The sequence below is a fragment of the Opisthorchis viverrini genome (genome assembly GCF_000715545.1).
Source record: "Opisthorchis viverrini unplaced genomic scaffold opera_v5_312, whole genome shotgun sequence".
In the NCBI taxonomy this organism is placed as follows: domain Eukaryota; kingdom Metazoa; phylum Platyhelminthes; class Trematoda; order Opisthorchiida; family Opisthorchiidae; genus Opisthorchis; species Opisthorchis viverrini.
In genome coordinates, this window is record NW_008751970.1 from 215,820 (window position 1) to 228,376 (window position 12,557).

The 12,557-nt window shown below is 40.9% G+C and overlaps 2 protein-coding genes across 2 annotated transcripts in view; one reads left to right on the top strand and one right to left on the bottom strand.

Annotated features, from left to right (window-relative positions):
• The window catches only part of T265_09868 (hypothetical protein), a gene marked incomplete at both ends in the record, with an annotated part of 94,249 nt that overhangs the window by 14,393 nt on the left and 67,299 nt on the right, over positions 1 to 12,557 (top strand). Inside the window, one exon of the mRNA XM_009176073.1 lies at positions 8,051 to 8,308. Within this exon, the coding sequence (XP_009174337.1) occupies positions 8,051 to 8,308 (258 nt within the window). The remainder of the gene's footprint in view (positions 1 to 8,050; positions 8,309 to 12,557) is intronic.
• The window catches only part of T265_09869 (hypothetical protein), a gene marked incomplete at both ends in the record, with an annotated part of 3,783 nt that continues 1,884 nt past the window's right edge, over positions 10,659 to 12,557 (bottom strand). The window contains one exon of the mRNA XM_009176074.1: positions 10,659 to 10,723. Coding sequence (XP_009174338.1) covers positions 10,659 to 10,723 — 65 coding nt within the window. The remainder of the gene's footprint in view (positions 10,724 to 12,557) is intronic.

The following is a 12,557-nucleotide window of genomic DNA, read 5'->3' on the forward strand; positions in this document are numbered from 1 at the left end:
GTAATACGGGCTCTACACAGATGTGGGGGACAACCCCCGGATAACAAAAATAAGTTGAAATACCCAGCGAGCACATTAGCATTGAACCGGCGGAGCGTCCTGGGCGTTAGCTTGTCCAGGCCTGGGGACGAATTGCCCATTAAACGGATCGTACGGCCAACTTCCTCTCCTGTAATTGGCTCGATCAAGCTCCAGTCGGATGGTACTACTATGCGACTTGGTCGGCTATCCGCGTGTTTTGGAGCTGAGAGCACTTGTTTCCAATACTACTACTTGGATCATACTACTACTACTACCTTTTCCTAGATGCTATTTTAATCATGCATAAATGGAGATGGACGACTGAGTAATAAATGCCCGTCACCACCGATAAGTAAGGTAAACCAAATGGCACCATTTTCGGTGCTGGACTCTAATACGCTCTTTTTGTTGGCCCAGCCAGGAGGCCATGAATGGCTCCCGTGTCTATTGGGAATGTCGTAACCTTCCTCTAGACCTGTTCATACAGATCAGCCGACACCGTGTTTTTTGAGAAGCATGCCTTACGACAACTAATCAAGACCAATTGTAGGTGGTTTCGGGATTCATAGAATTCAAGTTCACATCGCTCTCGGTTGAACATTCTTTCGTCAAGATTGTTCTTGTCGGTAGCTAGTTTGTCCTTGAATGAGCTGGGTACACTGATGCACACGTTCGTGACACTCAGTCACTGGCATTCTTTTACCAAGTCTATGGTATCTTTTGGTTGGTCGTTTTAATCATAGTCACAACCAAACAGAAGAATACTGGGACTTTAACTCTGCACCTCTTCTATCAGCTCTGTGTTTGTAGCCATCTATGAGGGTTATCATTTTTAACGTGGAACTTTTTCCTCTGGTATCCCACTTTTTATTTGATGAGGCCACCGACTGTTTACCAAGCCATTTGGAAGCTGGGCTGTTATATTTATTGCATCGCAATTGATGCAGTCTGGGCTGACTCAACCTCGAAGTTAGTCCTCTATGCACTCCATACATTATAAATTACTTAAAGCTTGGTGTTACGAGTTCAAATTGCCGCATTCTGTTTCACCATTTAGTGGTATGGCGATAAGGTAGATGTATATTCTGTTAGTCGACTGGTTTATTACCAAGTGCAATTTCCCCGATAACTACCCTGATCAAAGTATCACCTTTTCGAAATCGGTTTCATCCGAATGAGAAAAGCATGCCACGTCTCAATACCACCAATTGATAAGTTCATTTCTACTGGTTAACTTCCGTTGGACTGCTCACAGTAGGCAACCTATCATCCATATGGTTGATGGCCATCCAGGTGTGGAGTGATAAGACTGATCGATCACGCGGTTGAATGTGATGATGACAGCGTGTTGTTTTGTTGGCTATTAGTGGATCTCACTTTAGCAATGGTGAACTTGCTTGATTTACGCAATACACTCATTGGCAAACTTTTATCAAGATACTCACATGAACCTATCGTTTTTGACGTTTGTGTTCAAATGAAGTTTGACTTGATATGAGATGGTCATTTATTTTCTTACAGAAATATTACTCGTAAGAATGTCATATGAGAGAGAGAGCCAAAAAGAAAGTCAACTGACCATCCACTTAAAACCAGACTGGTTTCCAAATGAGTGTGTTGGGCGAACTTCTGGCAATAGTATAAGGTTGTGGTCCAGTGAGAACTTTTCGGCAAAATTATAGGTAGTGTCTTGTCATTCTTGATTAGTTTGTCTGCCGAGAATCGGGCTATAGGTTGCACAATGCATGAGAACTTAGTGACTGAAAGTAAGCCAATTAGGATAGACAAACAACCCTCGAAGAACATTCGCCAACGGTTTTGAGTAGGACCATTCAACCTAGTAAGGCAACCCCACAAAGTCTACAACATGACATAATTTAATGGACTGACTACAAGAAAATGCCACAAGGATTGTGTATATATCTGATTTAAAAGACTCAAAACAACTAACATCAGCATATATCAAAACAGGTTTTCCGATTGCTTCTGAATTTCAACCTGGATGACGTGGTAACATTCTAAGGACGATAAAATCGGTGATCATATTATTGCTGGAATACTGCTAAAGAATGATAATCAGCGGCTCCGGAAAAAATTGCAAGGCACTATAAGGGAGCGGTACGGTACTACACTGAAATTCTAATGGGTCGGTGGGCGGATACTGTGCTTCAATAAGGACTAAGCAACTGGTGCCTGTGTTCACTGTTATGTCATCGCGCTTAGGTCGGCAGATGACTTGCACCAGGCCACTGCACTTATGTTTGCTTATCCTAATCTCCAGAGTTTACTTCGGCACTAATAACCGGAACGTGGTGCCTTATTCGGCTTTGTGCAAGCTATTCGAAAAGGGAGACGCCTCCAGTGGTTCCACAACTACTGATCAAAAAAGAAGGGAGTAAATGTGATTGAATCAGATACTGGAACCGTTCACAATAATCGTTTTCCAGAATCGATTTGACTGGGGTTGTTCTGCGATCACGGTCTGGTATCTGCAAGACCCTGATTATGGAGTCAGAGCACGAGAGCCGGAGTTGGAATCGCTCGTGTTTTCCACCATTTTACTGACAAGCCAGTATGTCCATTCATATGGAGTACATTACTGACTCGTGTTATTTGTCATTACGGATGATACAGTGAACAGAAGAGAAGCGAGCTACTTGCAAAGGTCTCCGTGTACAGTCACTCCCTATGTAATTTCCACCACGGCGGAGCCAAAAATCTCTTCGAGCGTTTACACCACAACCATTCGCGTGGGTTATGGGGAGTCTTGAGTATTGTAGTTCCTGTTAGGTGCTTCTGTGAATGCTTGTGGACCTGCAAACAGCCAAATTGACCTACATGCTTATTACTGGTGAATATTCACTCTTACAGTATTCAGGATGGTTTAAGTCAGTGCTGAACACCTCATCTGCCTTGGGCGGCGGAAAGGTTGCATTTGTCGAATGTGATAACAGCCTGGTTTTCGCTCACGACCCGAATCAATAGACGGGATGCCGATGTTGGCTGGGCCATTACAAGCCAACCAAAACAGCATAAACGGGGTTACAAACTAACTAGCTTCGGCATCTCACAGTCGGAGGGCAGCTCATACATTCCGACTTCCGAAAAAGTGAAAAAAAGTTTACAACGGCTTCCAATTTGTATCACTTTGATACTCATTTCCGTCAGAACAGTTGCGTGTTTCAGATCTGAACGATTTTCTTTGTTTGTCGGTTTGTAGCGAGAACAGTTTGACAGGTAACGGTTGGAATATTTTGTCCAGCTGAGCGAAATCCCAAAGTCTCCCTTGAAAGCTTTTCACTGTTGTGAAATGATGTAAACAGGAGTTTTGGGTACAAAAAATGGTTTGAACCACTGTTTGCAAGCACAGAGTCGTGGGTTAGCCTAACCTTTTCTAGTCTTCTTGTACTACAAATAACTCATTTCAGTCGTGGTGTACAGTGATAGAATACCAAAAAGTATCACTCTGTGGGACTTTCATGGTTTTTATGTCCCCATTCGAACGAACACAGAAAAGTTCCCATCATGCACCGTTGTAACATTTTATTCATGATTGTTCCGTGTGATCTGATCTCAAAGTGTAGAATGTATCATGGCAGATTCGTAGGTACAATCCTTCCAACACCCGGAAGATCACTCGATTGTTCGATGAATTTAGCTACATATCGGCCGAAATCAATTTGGTGTTCGCGTAAAAACGTGTGATGTAGGAACTCATGCAAACGAAACACTTTCACTCCGAAACAGTGACCAATTCCTCCCCGAAGCAAACAGGGAAAGAATCTTCCGTCAAAAAGGTATATTCATTTTGGATTTTGTGCTGTTAAACTGGCCAATTCATGCTGAAAAACCTAGAAGCACAGTGCGGCTGTTTTTATGCTTACCAGGACTCATCAGCGGGGAGCTTCTCGGAAGTTTTTGAAGCCTCTACCTTCCAAATAGTGGCTGAAGATTAAAAGTGGCTCGGATGAAAAAGAGGTTCACGTGAACAGTGAAACTTCCGTCCGAGAAATTTCACTCGAGGAGCCAGTCAGTGCGTCGTCTACGTGAATGAAGTATGGGCGGCGCTCTATTCTGTCTAAATGAAAGCTAATCATACTGGTGTTCAGCCGTTCGATGCAGACCGGAATATCGCGGGTTCAAAACTCTGTGAGTTTCGTGAGATACGCACACCTGATGACGTTCAATAAGGCAGACACAGCTGTTCAGTGCTTTTCGGCCTCTTGACACAGATCGGCCTCATTGACAAATGAAACTTCAAATGAAAATATCTAAATCTCTTCACTTTACAGTAAAAAATTAGCCACTCAAAATTTTATTAACATGTACTAAATTTCACCCTTATACTTCACAGAACGCTTATCCATGCCATGTTTCAGGTTCTCAGTGTGTGTCAGGTCAAATCACCCAATCCCCGGATACTAGATTCTCTAATTTAGTATATATATTAGTTTAAATGTGCAAACCCTCAATCGTTTTCTGAGCTTAAATCCTCGAAAGTCATTAGGCCAGATTTTACACAGCCACTTAAGTACGGCAACTTTGTTAAAAATACGAAGAAGCATTCGAATGTGGGCATAAAATATAATATAATGAGTGAGAGACAGTTCTTTTCGTGGCTGGATTGTAATATTCATGCAGAAATACATGTAGATCTTTTGTTCGATGCAGACATCCGCAAAAGCTGGATATTTACCGAAGGTTTATAATTCATTGCTTATGCGTTCTAGTTCGTAAGGTTACGGTCATCTATGTCATAGAAATGAGCCTTTGCTCCAAGCGGATATCTTCGTACCGGTGATTTACGCGGAGCTAGTGATGTGCTTGAAGCATCTTGAAACATCTCCGGTGAGGGGATTTGTATGAACTTCCACGTAAGACTCTCCTGTGTACGTCATTTCTGGTATACCTTTCTTTCACCTGACTGTTTGTCTGGATTGTTTTCTGGCGAATCAGGTCATTTTTAATTATGATCGTTGATACGCATTTTTCCAGTTCCATTTCTGGCGTTGAAGTTTTCTCAATTTTATTCCCCAGAATGCCTTTTAGATGTCATCAAATAGGGAACGAACGTGGTTTAGGAACAAGGTTGCAGACAATCCTGCTTACCGCATCTGAGGTTTTAANAAGTTTTCTCAATTTTCTTCCCCAGAATGCCTTTTAGATGTCATCAAATAGGGAAAGAACGTGGTTTAGGAACAAGGTTGCAGACAATCCTGCTTACCGCATCTGAGGTTTTAACTACTGAAAGATAGTAAATGCATGCATTTATGTCTTACCCCACTAGTTAAGACCTTATAGCTGTATAAAAAATATTGTTCAGTATTTTATGCCTTTGTTCCGACGTCTTGCCACGCCGCCATCGGAATTTGCTCATTTGGCTCTGGTTACTATGAAAAATACAGCTATATACCGGAAAACAGACAACCTTTGCCTTTCTAAGCCTTTTGTTTCATAAAATCATTTCTTTTCTTTGCTTAGCACGATTCATTTTTTTTGTGGGAGTGTGGTAAAAGAGGTCTAGTGTCAGTATCTTCATATTTTTAAAACGCCTAGGCCTTTTGTTTCATAAAATCAGTTCTTTTCTTTGCTTAGCACGATTCAATGTTTTTGTGGGAGTGTGGTAAAAGAGGTTTAGTGTCAGTATCTTCATATTTTTAAAACGAAGATGTTCTATTTATATGCGTTACATCCAACAAAGACTTCATCGCAATAATTTGATTGGATGCTCACAGGCGTTTTCAACCAAATGAGTGCAGTATTGCAGAGGTTTTTTTTAACGATCTTTCATTTGTCGGGGACTTTTGTATTTTTGAATAAAACTGGACTCAAAATTGAACCTGAACAGCTTGGTGTGAATCTTGGTGGTTTATAAACGATGGATACTCACAGTGAGCAGTCATTTGAAAGAACTTAGCTGGCATTAACTTTTAGGTTGAATACACTGGTCAAACGATATCGGGAGTACAGAGTACCGGACACAAGATAAAAATGCGGTAGAAAATTCAAACTATTTAAGATCAAGGCGACGTCAGGTAAAATGTTGTAAACATTATGGCTCAATTTCCAGCACAAAGAATTTTCTGACTGGGAGACGGAAAATTATCTTTGAGAATGCAAAGAGAATGGCGGAAAAGTTATCAGTTGTTTTTTTATTTGGCGAGCCTGGCAGACGTTTTGCATTTGTTTCGTCACTATTCAAAGAGATACAGGGAGTCTGTTGCGGAAAAGGTTTTCTTTCCTGTGGTAACTGTTTTATTTGGTCTGACTGGAGTGGATAAAGAAAACTTCAGTTTCATTTTCTGCTGGAAGCCGCCACCCTCCGCAGTTTGCATACTTTATTTTGATTGTTTTCTCTGAGAATCCTGCTGTGTTGTGTCATAGAATTTCTTCGTTATGGATATTGTCTCGTTTTGTCCGTTGTACATTCCTATTGGTTTGTTGAAAATGTATACTTTACTCTGCTGTGAAAACGTTTTGTTCTCTTTATTCGTGTGCTTCATCCAGTCCAGTCTAAAATTACCCAAGTGACTTTTTGTCGGCGGTTGTTACAACTCGAGAATCTTGTGACTGCTGTAGCACTTCACTTCTGTTGCATGGGTGCTACAAAGGCGAACGTATAAATACGCAACCACATGAAGAAGCGTTAAACAAGTTTACCGGGTAAAATTTCTGTCAAATATCCAGCGTTTAGAGATCACTCACGATCAGGTTTAAATATTGCAATATGTCGCTAGCAAATGTCATTCCCTCAATTCTATCCAACATGCCTGAGTAGTCTTCAATATGAGATGTCAGCTGACGTGTAAATTTATCAAGAGCGTGACCATCAGAATCCTACCAGTAATTAGTGAGTAGCTCACAGCAGCTTATCCCAAACTTTTCAACATTCACTGTGGTTGGTAGACGTGCTAACATAGTCCCTGTTTGGTGAGCGCATCACGTTCACTAGCTGTCCACCATGCAACTCAACGCAAAAACTACAAAACCAAACACCAACACCTGACAGGAGTATTGATTTTTTTCTTCTGAGTGCTCAATTAATTTAATGGTGGAAGGCAACTCAAAACAAAACAGTTCCATTTGATATCAACATGTTTGGAAACTTTGTTCTTTGTACATAGCATTACGTCATCTAGAATAATGCTTGCGGTTCGCAGTGGAATGGTCACTGACGCAATTGGGAATTTAATTTATGCAATGATAATTATTACGTGTCACCTTGGAGTGAAAAATTGAGCAAAGAAATTGGATACTAGACAGATAGTCACACGATAAGCATTTCTAGGTTATCCAAGTGTCCTTTCTCGCTCAACAAATTGCCCGAAGGCAAGATTCTGTTCCCGTTATAGTCCGACCATTTAGAGCGTAGCTAACCCCATCCGAAAGGAAACGTGGTCGAAATTACCAAATCACACCTTAGCATATTTGGCGAAATATACTCACGTGCAAACTTAGCTGGAATCAACACTCCTATTATCAAGAAAAAGGAGGGAACAGCCTTCAACACGGACATTCTGGAAGGTTTAAAACCTGGCCAACATGAAAGTAGTCTTCTATATAGGGAAATCCTCACACTCAGAGAGACTTTATATACAAAACTAGGTGCGGCGACTGCACTGCTGCTTCTGTTGGGAACGACAAGTCAGAATTTACAAAGACAAGTGAATAATAAGCAAACAACATTAACGGTAAGCGAAAATCAGGGATGGTACAAAACCGGCAATTGTAAGTCACGAACTAAAAACCGAGTGATATAAATTTGGATAACCAGGGAAGCATTTGTTCCAGCGGCCAAAACTTCACTGTCTCTGCAATATTCTCGAAAAGCATAGTAGGACAGTTTCCGTGGGTACTTTAGATAATACATCAACGAAAGTTCTATAGTAACGACCCACTCTATAGGCTCAACAAGTCAACTGGTTTGTTGGTAACAAAATTAGTTCACACCAGCTTGAATTAGGAGAATGCCTTTCATCTGAAAATGAGTGCTGCTATGTAACTTTTATTTTTCGCTTTTCCTCGTCAGCATTCTCCTCCATCAGGATGGTCATATTCGGTTGACTGACTTTGGTCTTTCCAAAGAAGCGATTTCTGAAGCATCCGATGGGCGAACTTATTCATTCTGTGGAACTGTTGAATACATGGCTCCAGAGGTTGTCAATCGTCATGGACACGGGACAGCTGCAGACTGGTGGAGTTTTGGAGTACTTATGTACGAGCTACTGACCGGGACGTTACCGTTTCAAGCAGACCACAGAAAGGATACAATGGAGCTGATTCTAAAGTGAGTCACTTATTTAAGTGATGATAAGAGATCATTCAATGTTTACATTTATCCCAAAAGACAGAGCCTTTTCGGCCAAACAACCTTTATCTCCGTTAGGAGTGGGCTCTTGCTTCTGGACAAACAGGACAGGCTATGAGCTTACTAAACAATCAGTCTACACAACTGGTTGGGTAGGTCTGGATACTTCCAGATTTAACCGCCTTAAACTTTGTTTAACGATGTGCTTCCGCTGTACCGTAGGGTGAAATCTCAGGGAATTCAAAGTTTCGTCACGGCTTCATAGAATTCAACAAACTTGATCAGCTGTTCCTAGATACACAATCACCATCAACAATAACCAAGCACTTACATTCTTTGCCAGAAACTAGCACGGAGACACAGATGATAATGGCATTTAAGAAATGGGTATCGAAAATATAAATGAAAGCCTTGTTAAGACGATCGAATTCAGCACCAACGTCCTGCACATGGTGGCCGTAACCATCTGCCCTACAGTAGGTAAAGAAAGCCCCGGAGATTGCAACCATCTCAACAAGCTTGTAAGTTTTATAACCCCCATAAAAACAGTAAAACCAGTCTTGTGAAGCAGTGCTCCTCGATTCTAAGCACGCACGACAACCGTCTTCATGAAGTCTTCCAGGGAAAACAAGAACTATGGTCTTCTCTCAGTGTAGTCTACCTTCAACTGTTAAACTTTCAAAATAATATGGAATCTTGTGTCAATGTGCTCTAAAGTGAAGGATCTATCTGATACGGTTCCTGCCTTTACCTAATTATTTGTCTGTGATTCTCCGGTTATTCTCGCTACGCACTCGCCGACGTCATTTATGCTGCCAAGCTGGATTTATTGAGTTTTATAACGAAGACAAAATAAATCCGAATTTTATCCTAACCGAGTGTGAACTTCATGTAAGATGATGGGCACTGTGGTGAAATCAGTCGCATTTGTTGACTTCGCGTGGGTATCATGTGTCCCGGTTTTTCAAAGTGGTTTGACCTCACGTTGTGCACAAGATGGGTCGCAGACAATGTAACCGCGACACCGAATTTGCCTGTCTAACCTTTACGTACCATAACGTTCATTGTTTAATCCATATGATAACATTCCATCAAAACTTTAAGCAGTGATCGCACTTCCAGATGCACCTTAGTCTCAGTGAATAGCACACAATCCCTTGGTACTAATCTGTCACCTTCTTTAGGACAGACCCAATGTGGAAAATTAGCCCCTTTCTCCTTATGATTAACGTTACTTTTGTTTTTTTCGCAGTACAACCTAATGCTAGCGTATTTGACACAAACGACGTGAAACCTTACTAATAAACCTCTTCTTCACTAACTGAAAATTCGCAACCTACGATTGTGATTCCGCGCCAAACGAAAGGTGAATCTGCTTGAAAAAAGAACACCGTATAGGTCTACTCTGGTTTATCGTTCAGCTCAGATTCCGGCGTTGCCTCGACAGTTATCGCCAGTAGGTTTGGCACACTTGTTCTCTTGACTCCCAGCTTTATGCCCTGTATGAGGACTTCTATGGTTGAATTTCTCTATCACACGGATTGAGGAAATGGTGAAATGCACGAATGATCGTGGTTTGCCTTCTTCCACTGCAGAATCTTCTATTGTTAATTAAACGAAGAAAGAATTCCCAGCAAGATTCTTGGTAACTGTTAGGTTTCGGACCATCTGGACTTATTATTCCACTCGTTTATATGAGTTAACTTTGTGTTCTCTTACTGTCTCAGTACAATTGGAATAACGGCAACTCTGGGTTTAGCCAGTGTTTTGTTTTCACACCTAGCTCATAAACTATCAGTTGTGTTACACATATGGTAAGCAACCACGATCGAAAAACTCGAAGACAAAATGATTCCCAGCGTGTGTAAGGATATTTGGTATAGAAAGACGCGTGTTAAAATCAACAGCCGAAGAAACGATTAATAATGTTGAATGCTCTTCAAGGCGCGGTGAGCGCTAACACAGCCAAGACTCGCACCCCAGGCAGAAAGTGTCCGTCATTCTGGGTTCGGTGTGAGGTTCAATGGCAAGGATGTATACTCATCGCCACGTACCACGCATAAAAATGTCATAGGTACACAAAGAACTCACAATCGTAAGCTGACACAAGTCACTGACGGTGACCTTAGGAAGTCCCAGTCCAAAAACAGGTTTAGCGGATTGAGGAAAGCAGATGCCTCGATAAGAGATGATCATCGGTTGGTGAACAAAAAAGCCGACAGTCGATTTAACGTTGGACTGAGATTGTAATGAGCTAATGGTCATCAACACTATACTTATTATTATTATTGTTATTATTATTATTATCATTCCACACGGTGAGTCGGCGCTAATCCGAGATTAGGTTTAAGTCTATCACAGGAGTGTTACCCCTTTGCACATGCTGCGAAATGACTAAAATGGGAGACACTTTGATTGATGCTGGTTATACTCCATCCATAACTTAGAGGATAAAACATGATGGCACATTAAAATGCCTGCAATTGGAAGAAACCCAGCAACGTAACTTCATTGTGCATTTCTAAGACAATCCAGTTTCAAGCGCTTTTACTGCCTTCAAATTTCCCTTTTTGACCAATGGAAATTTGTGCACCTTTTAGTGTCATGGAAGCGTATAACATCGACTTGCTTATTTATTGTGTTCGTTTTGAAGCTGAGCGCTGTGAGCATAACCTTTTGGTCGAGGTTACGATCATTTGGTGTTCGGTTGTACTAAAAGTCATTCACTTTTTCGTGAACCTGAGGAGACCGTTACCATCTTCCGGATATTAACAATGGAGTTTCCGATTGGATGATCTACCAGATTTTACTTTAGACTTTCAGCTGACAGGATATTTTTTGAAAGTAAATATAACCCGGAGAATATACACCCCGCCTTCGCAAATACTGCGACCTCACAACATCAGGAAGTTAGATCTGTGTCGACAGTAGCTCCGCTCACGAAAATCCATCAGACAGTCAATTTGGGCAGTAATGCCTCAAAGTGAAATATTTGTGTTGAACCACTTCCGACTCATAGGCTTTTCAGACGAACAAGGTCACATGACGAGCCGCATTGATCCAAATACTCAGACACTTGACAAACTTTCTCAACATCAACTGGGATACGCCTATTCTGATCCTTAGGCCATTTAGAACGTTTTCATTCCTATTTCCTGGGAACCCACACGTTTTGGAAACAATCTGCTTCCGTTGATCTCTCAGCTCATTTTGGACTGCAGTGGCTCGCACCTCCAAGTAATATGTATTACCTGTGAATTTGTACCTCCATTAAATAGCCACCTATCAAAACCGCTGATAGTTTTTCATAGTTTGTCTTCACAGCATTACGGATTGTACTGGATTAATTATATCAAATCATATATAAATATATATATCAGTTACATCACTCTTATGGTGATTGGTTCTATAGGTCGATCGTGCCGTCCAACCTGACGATATTTCTTCAGAAGGCCATGGAAACAGACCTACTCTATATGGCTTTAGAAGGACGGTTTTATTTGTTACCTATCCAGCCAGTTTTAGTGATGGAATAAATTTGGACGACTCCGGTAATCCTTAGCGAGAATGGAAAATTGTTTTCGTGCACAAGTCGGAGAATGTGATTCCATTTTACAGTTTACTTATCAGTATGATTACCAAAATAGATAAGCATACATTGAGATATCTTCTAAAGTATGCAATAAGTGTGATAAGGGTACGGTTCCACTTTACAATATTTTTAGGTTAAAACCCCTCATGCATTAGTTTTTATTGTCTGGACAGAAGATAACCAGAAATATCAATAAAGATAGTTCACGTCGTCATACTGCAGGTCTGTATTATAAAAGTTAGATCGCACCAACACTATCCCGAGCTTTCAAAAATATTCTCCATACTTCTTAAGGCCAAACAATAACGTTCTGTTGATTGATGCGAACCTTAGCTTACTTTTCCGGTCGGCAGTAGCAATACTTTCTCGGATTACCTAACAATTTTTCAAGTCGAGTACTTTCTGGTGTTATCTGCTGTAATCTTGAAGTGAAGTGATTAATGCGTGAGAACATATTAATCCACCCAACAAATAATGGAGGTTTACAAAACGGGTTCTGTCAGGAAACGCCTGATGCTGTCCTCACAGCTGTTGCTCTAGAGCAGGCTATATATTATACTAATATAACAACATAATAATATATGATATTATAGTATAATATATATAATATAAATATATATGCTGACTACTCGTAGA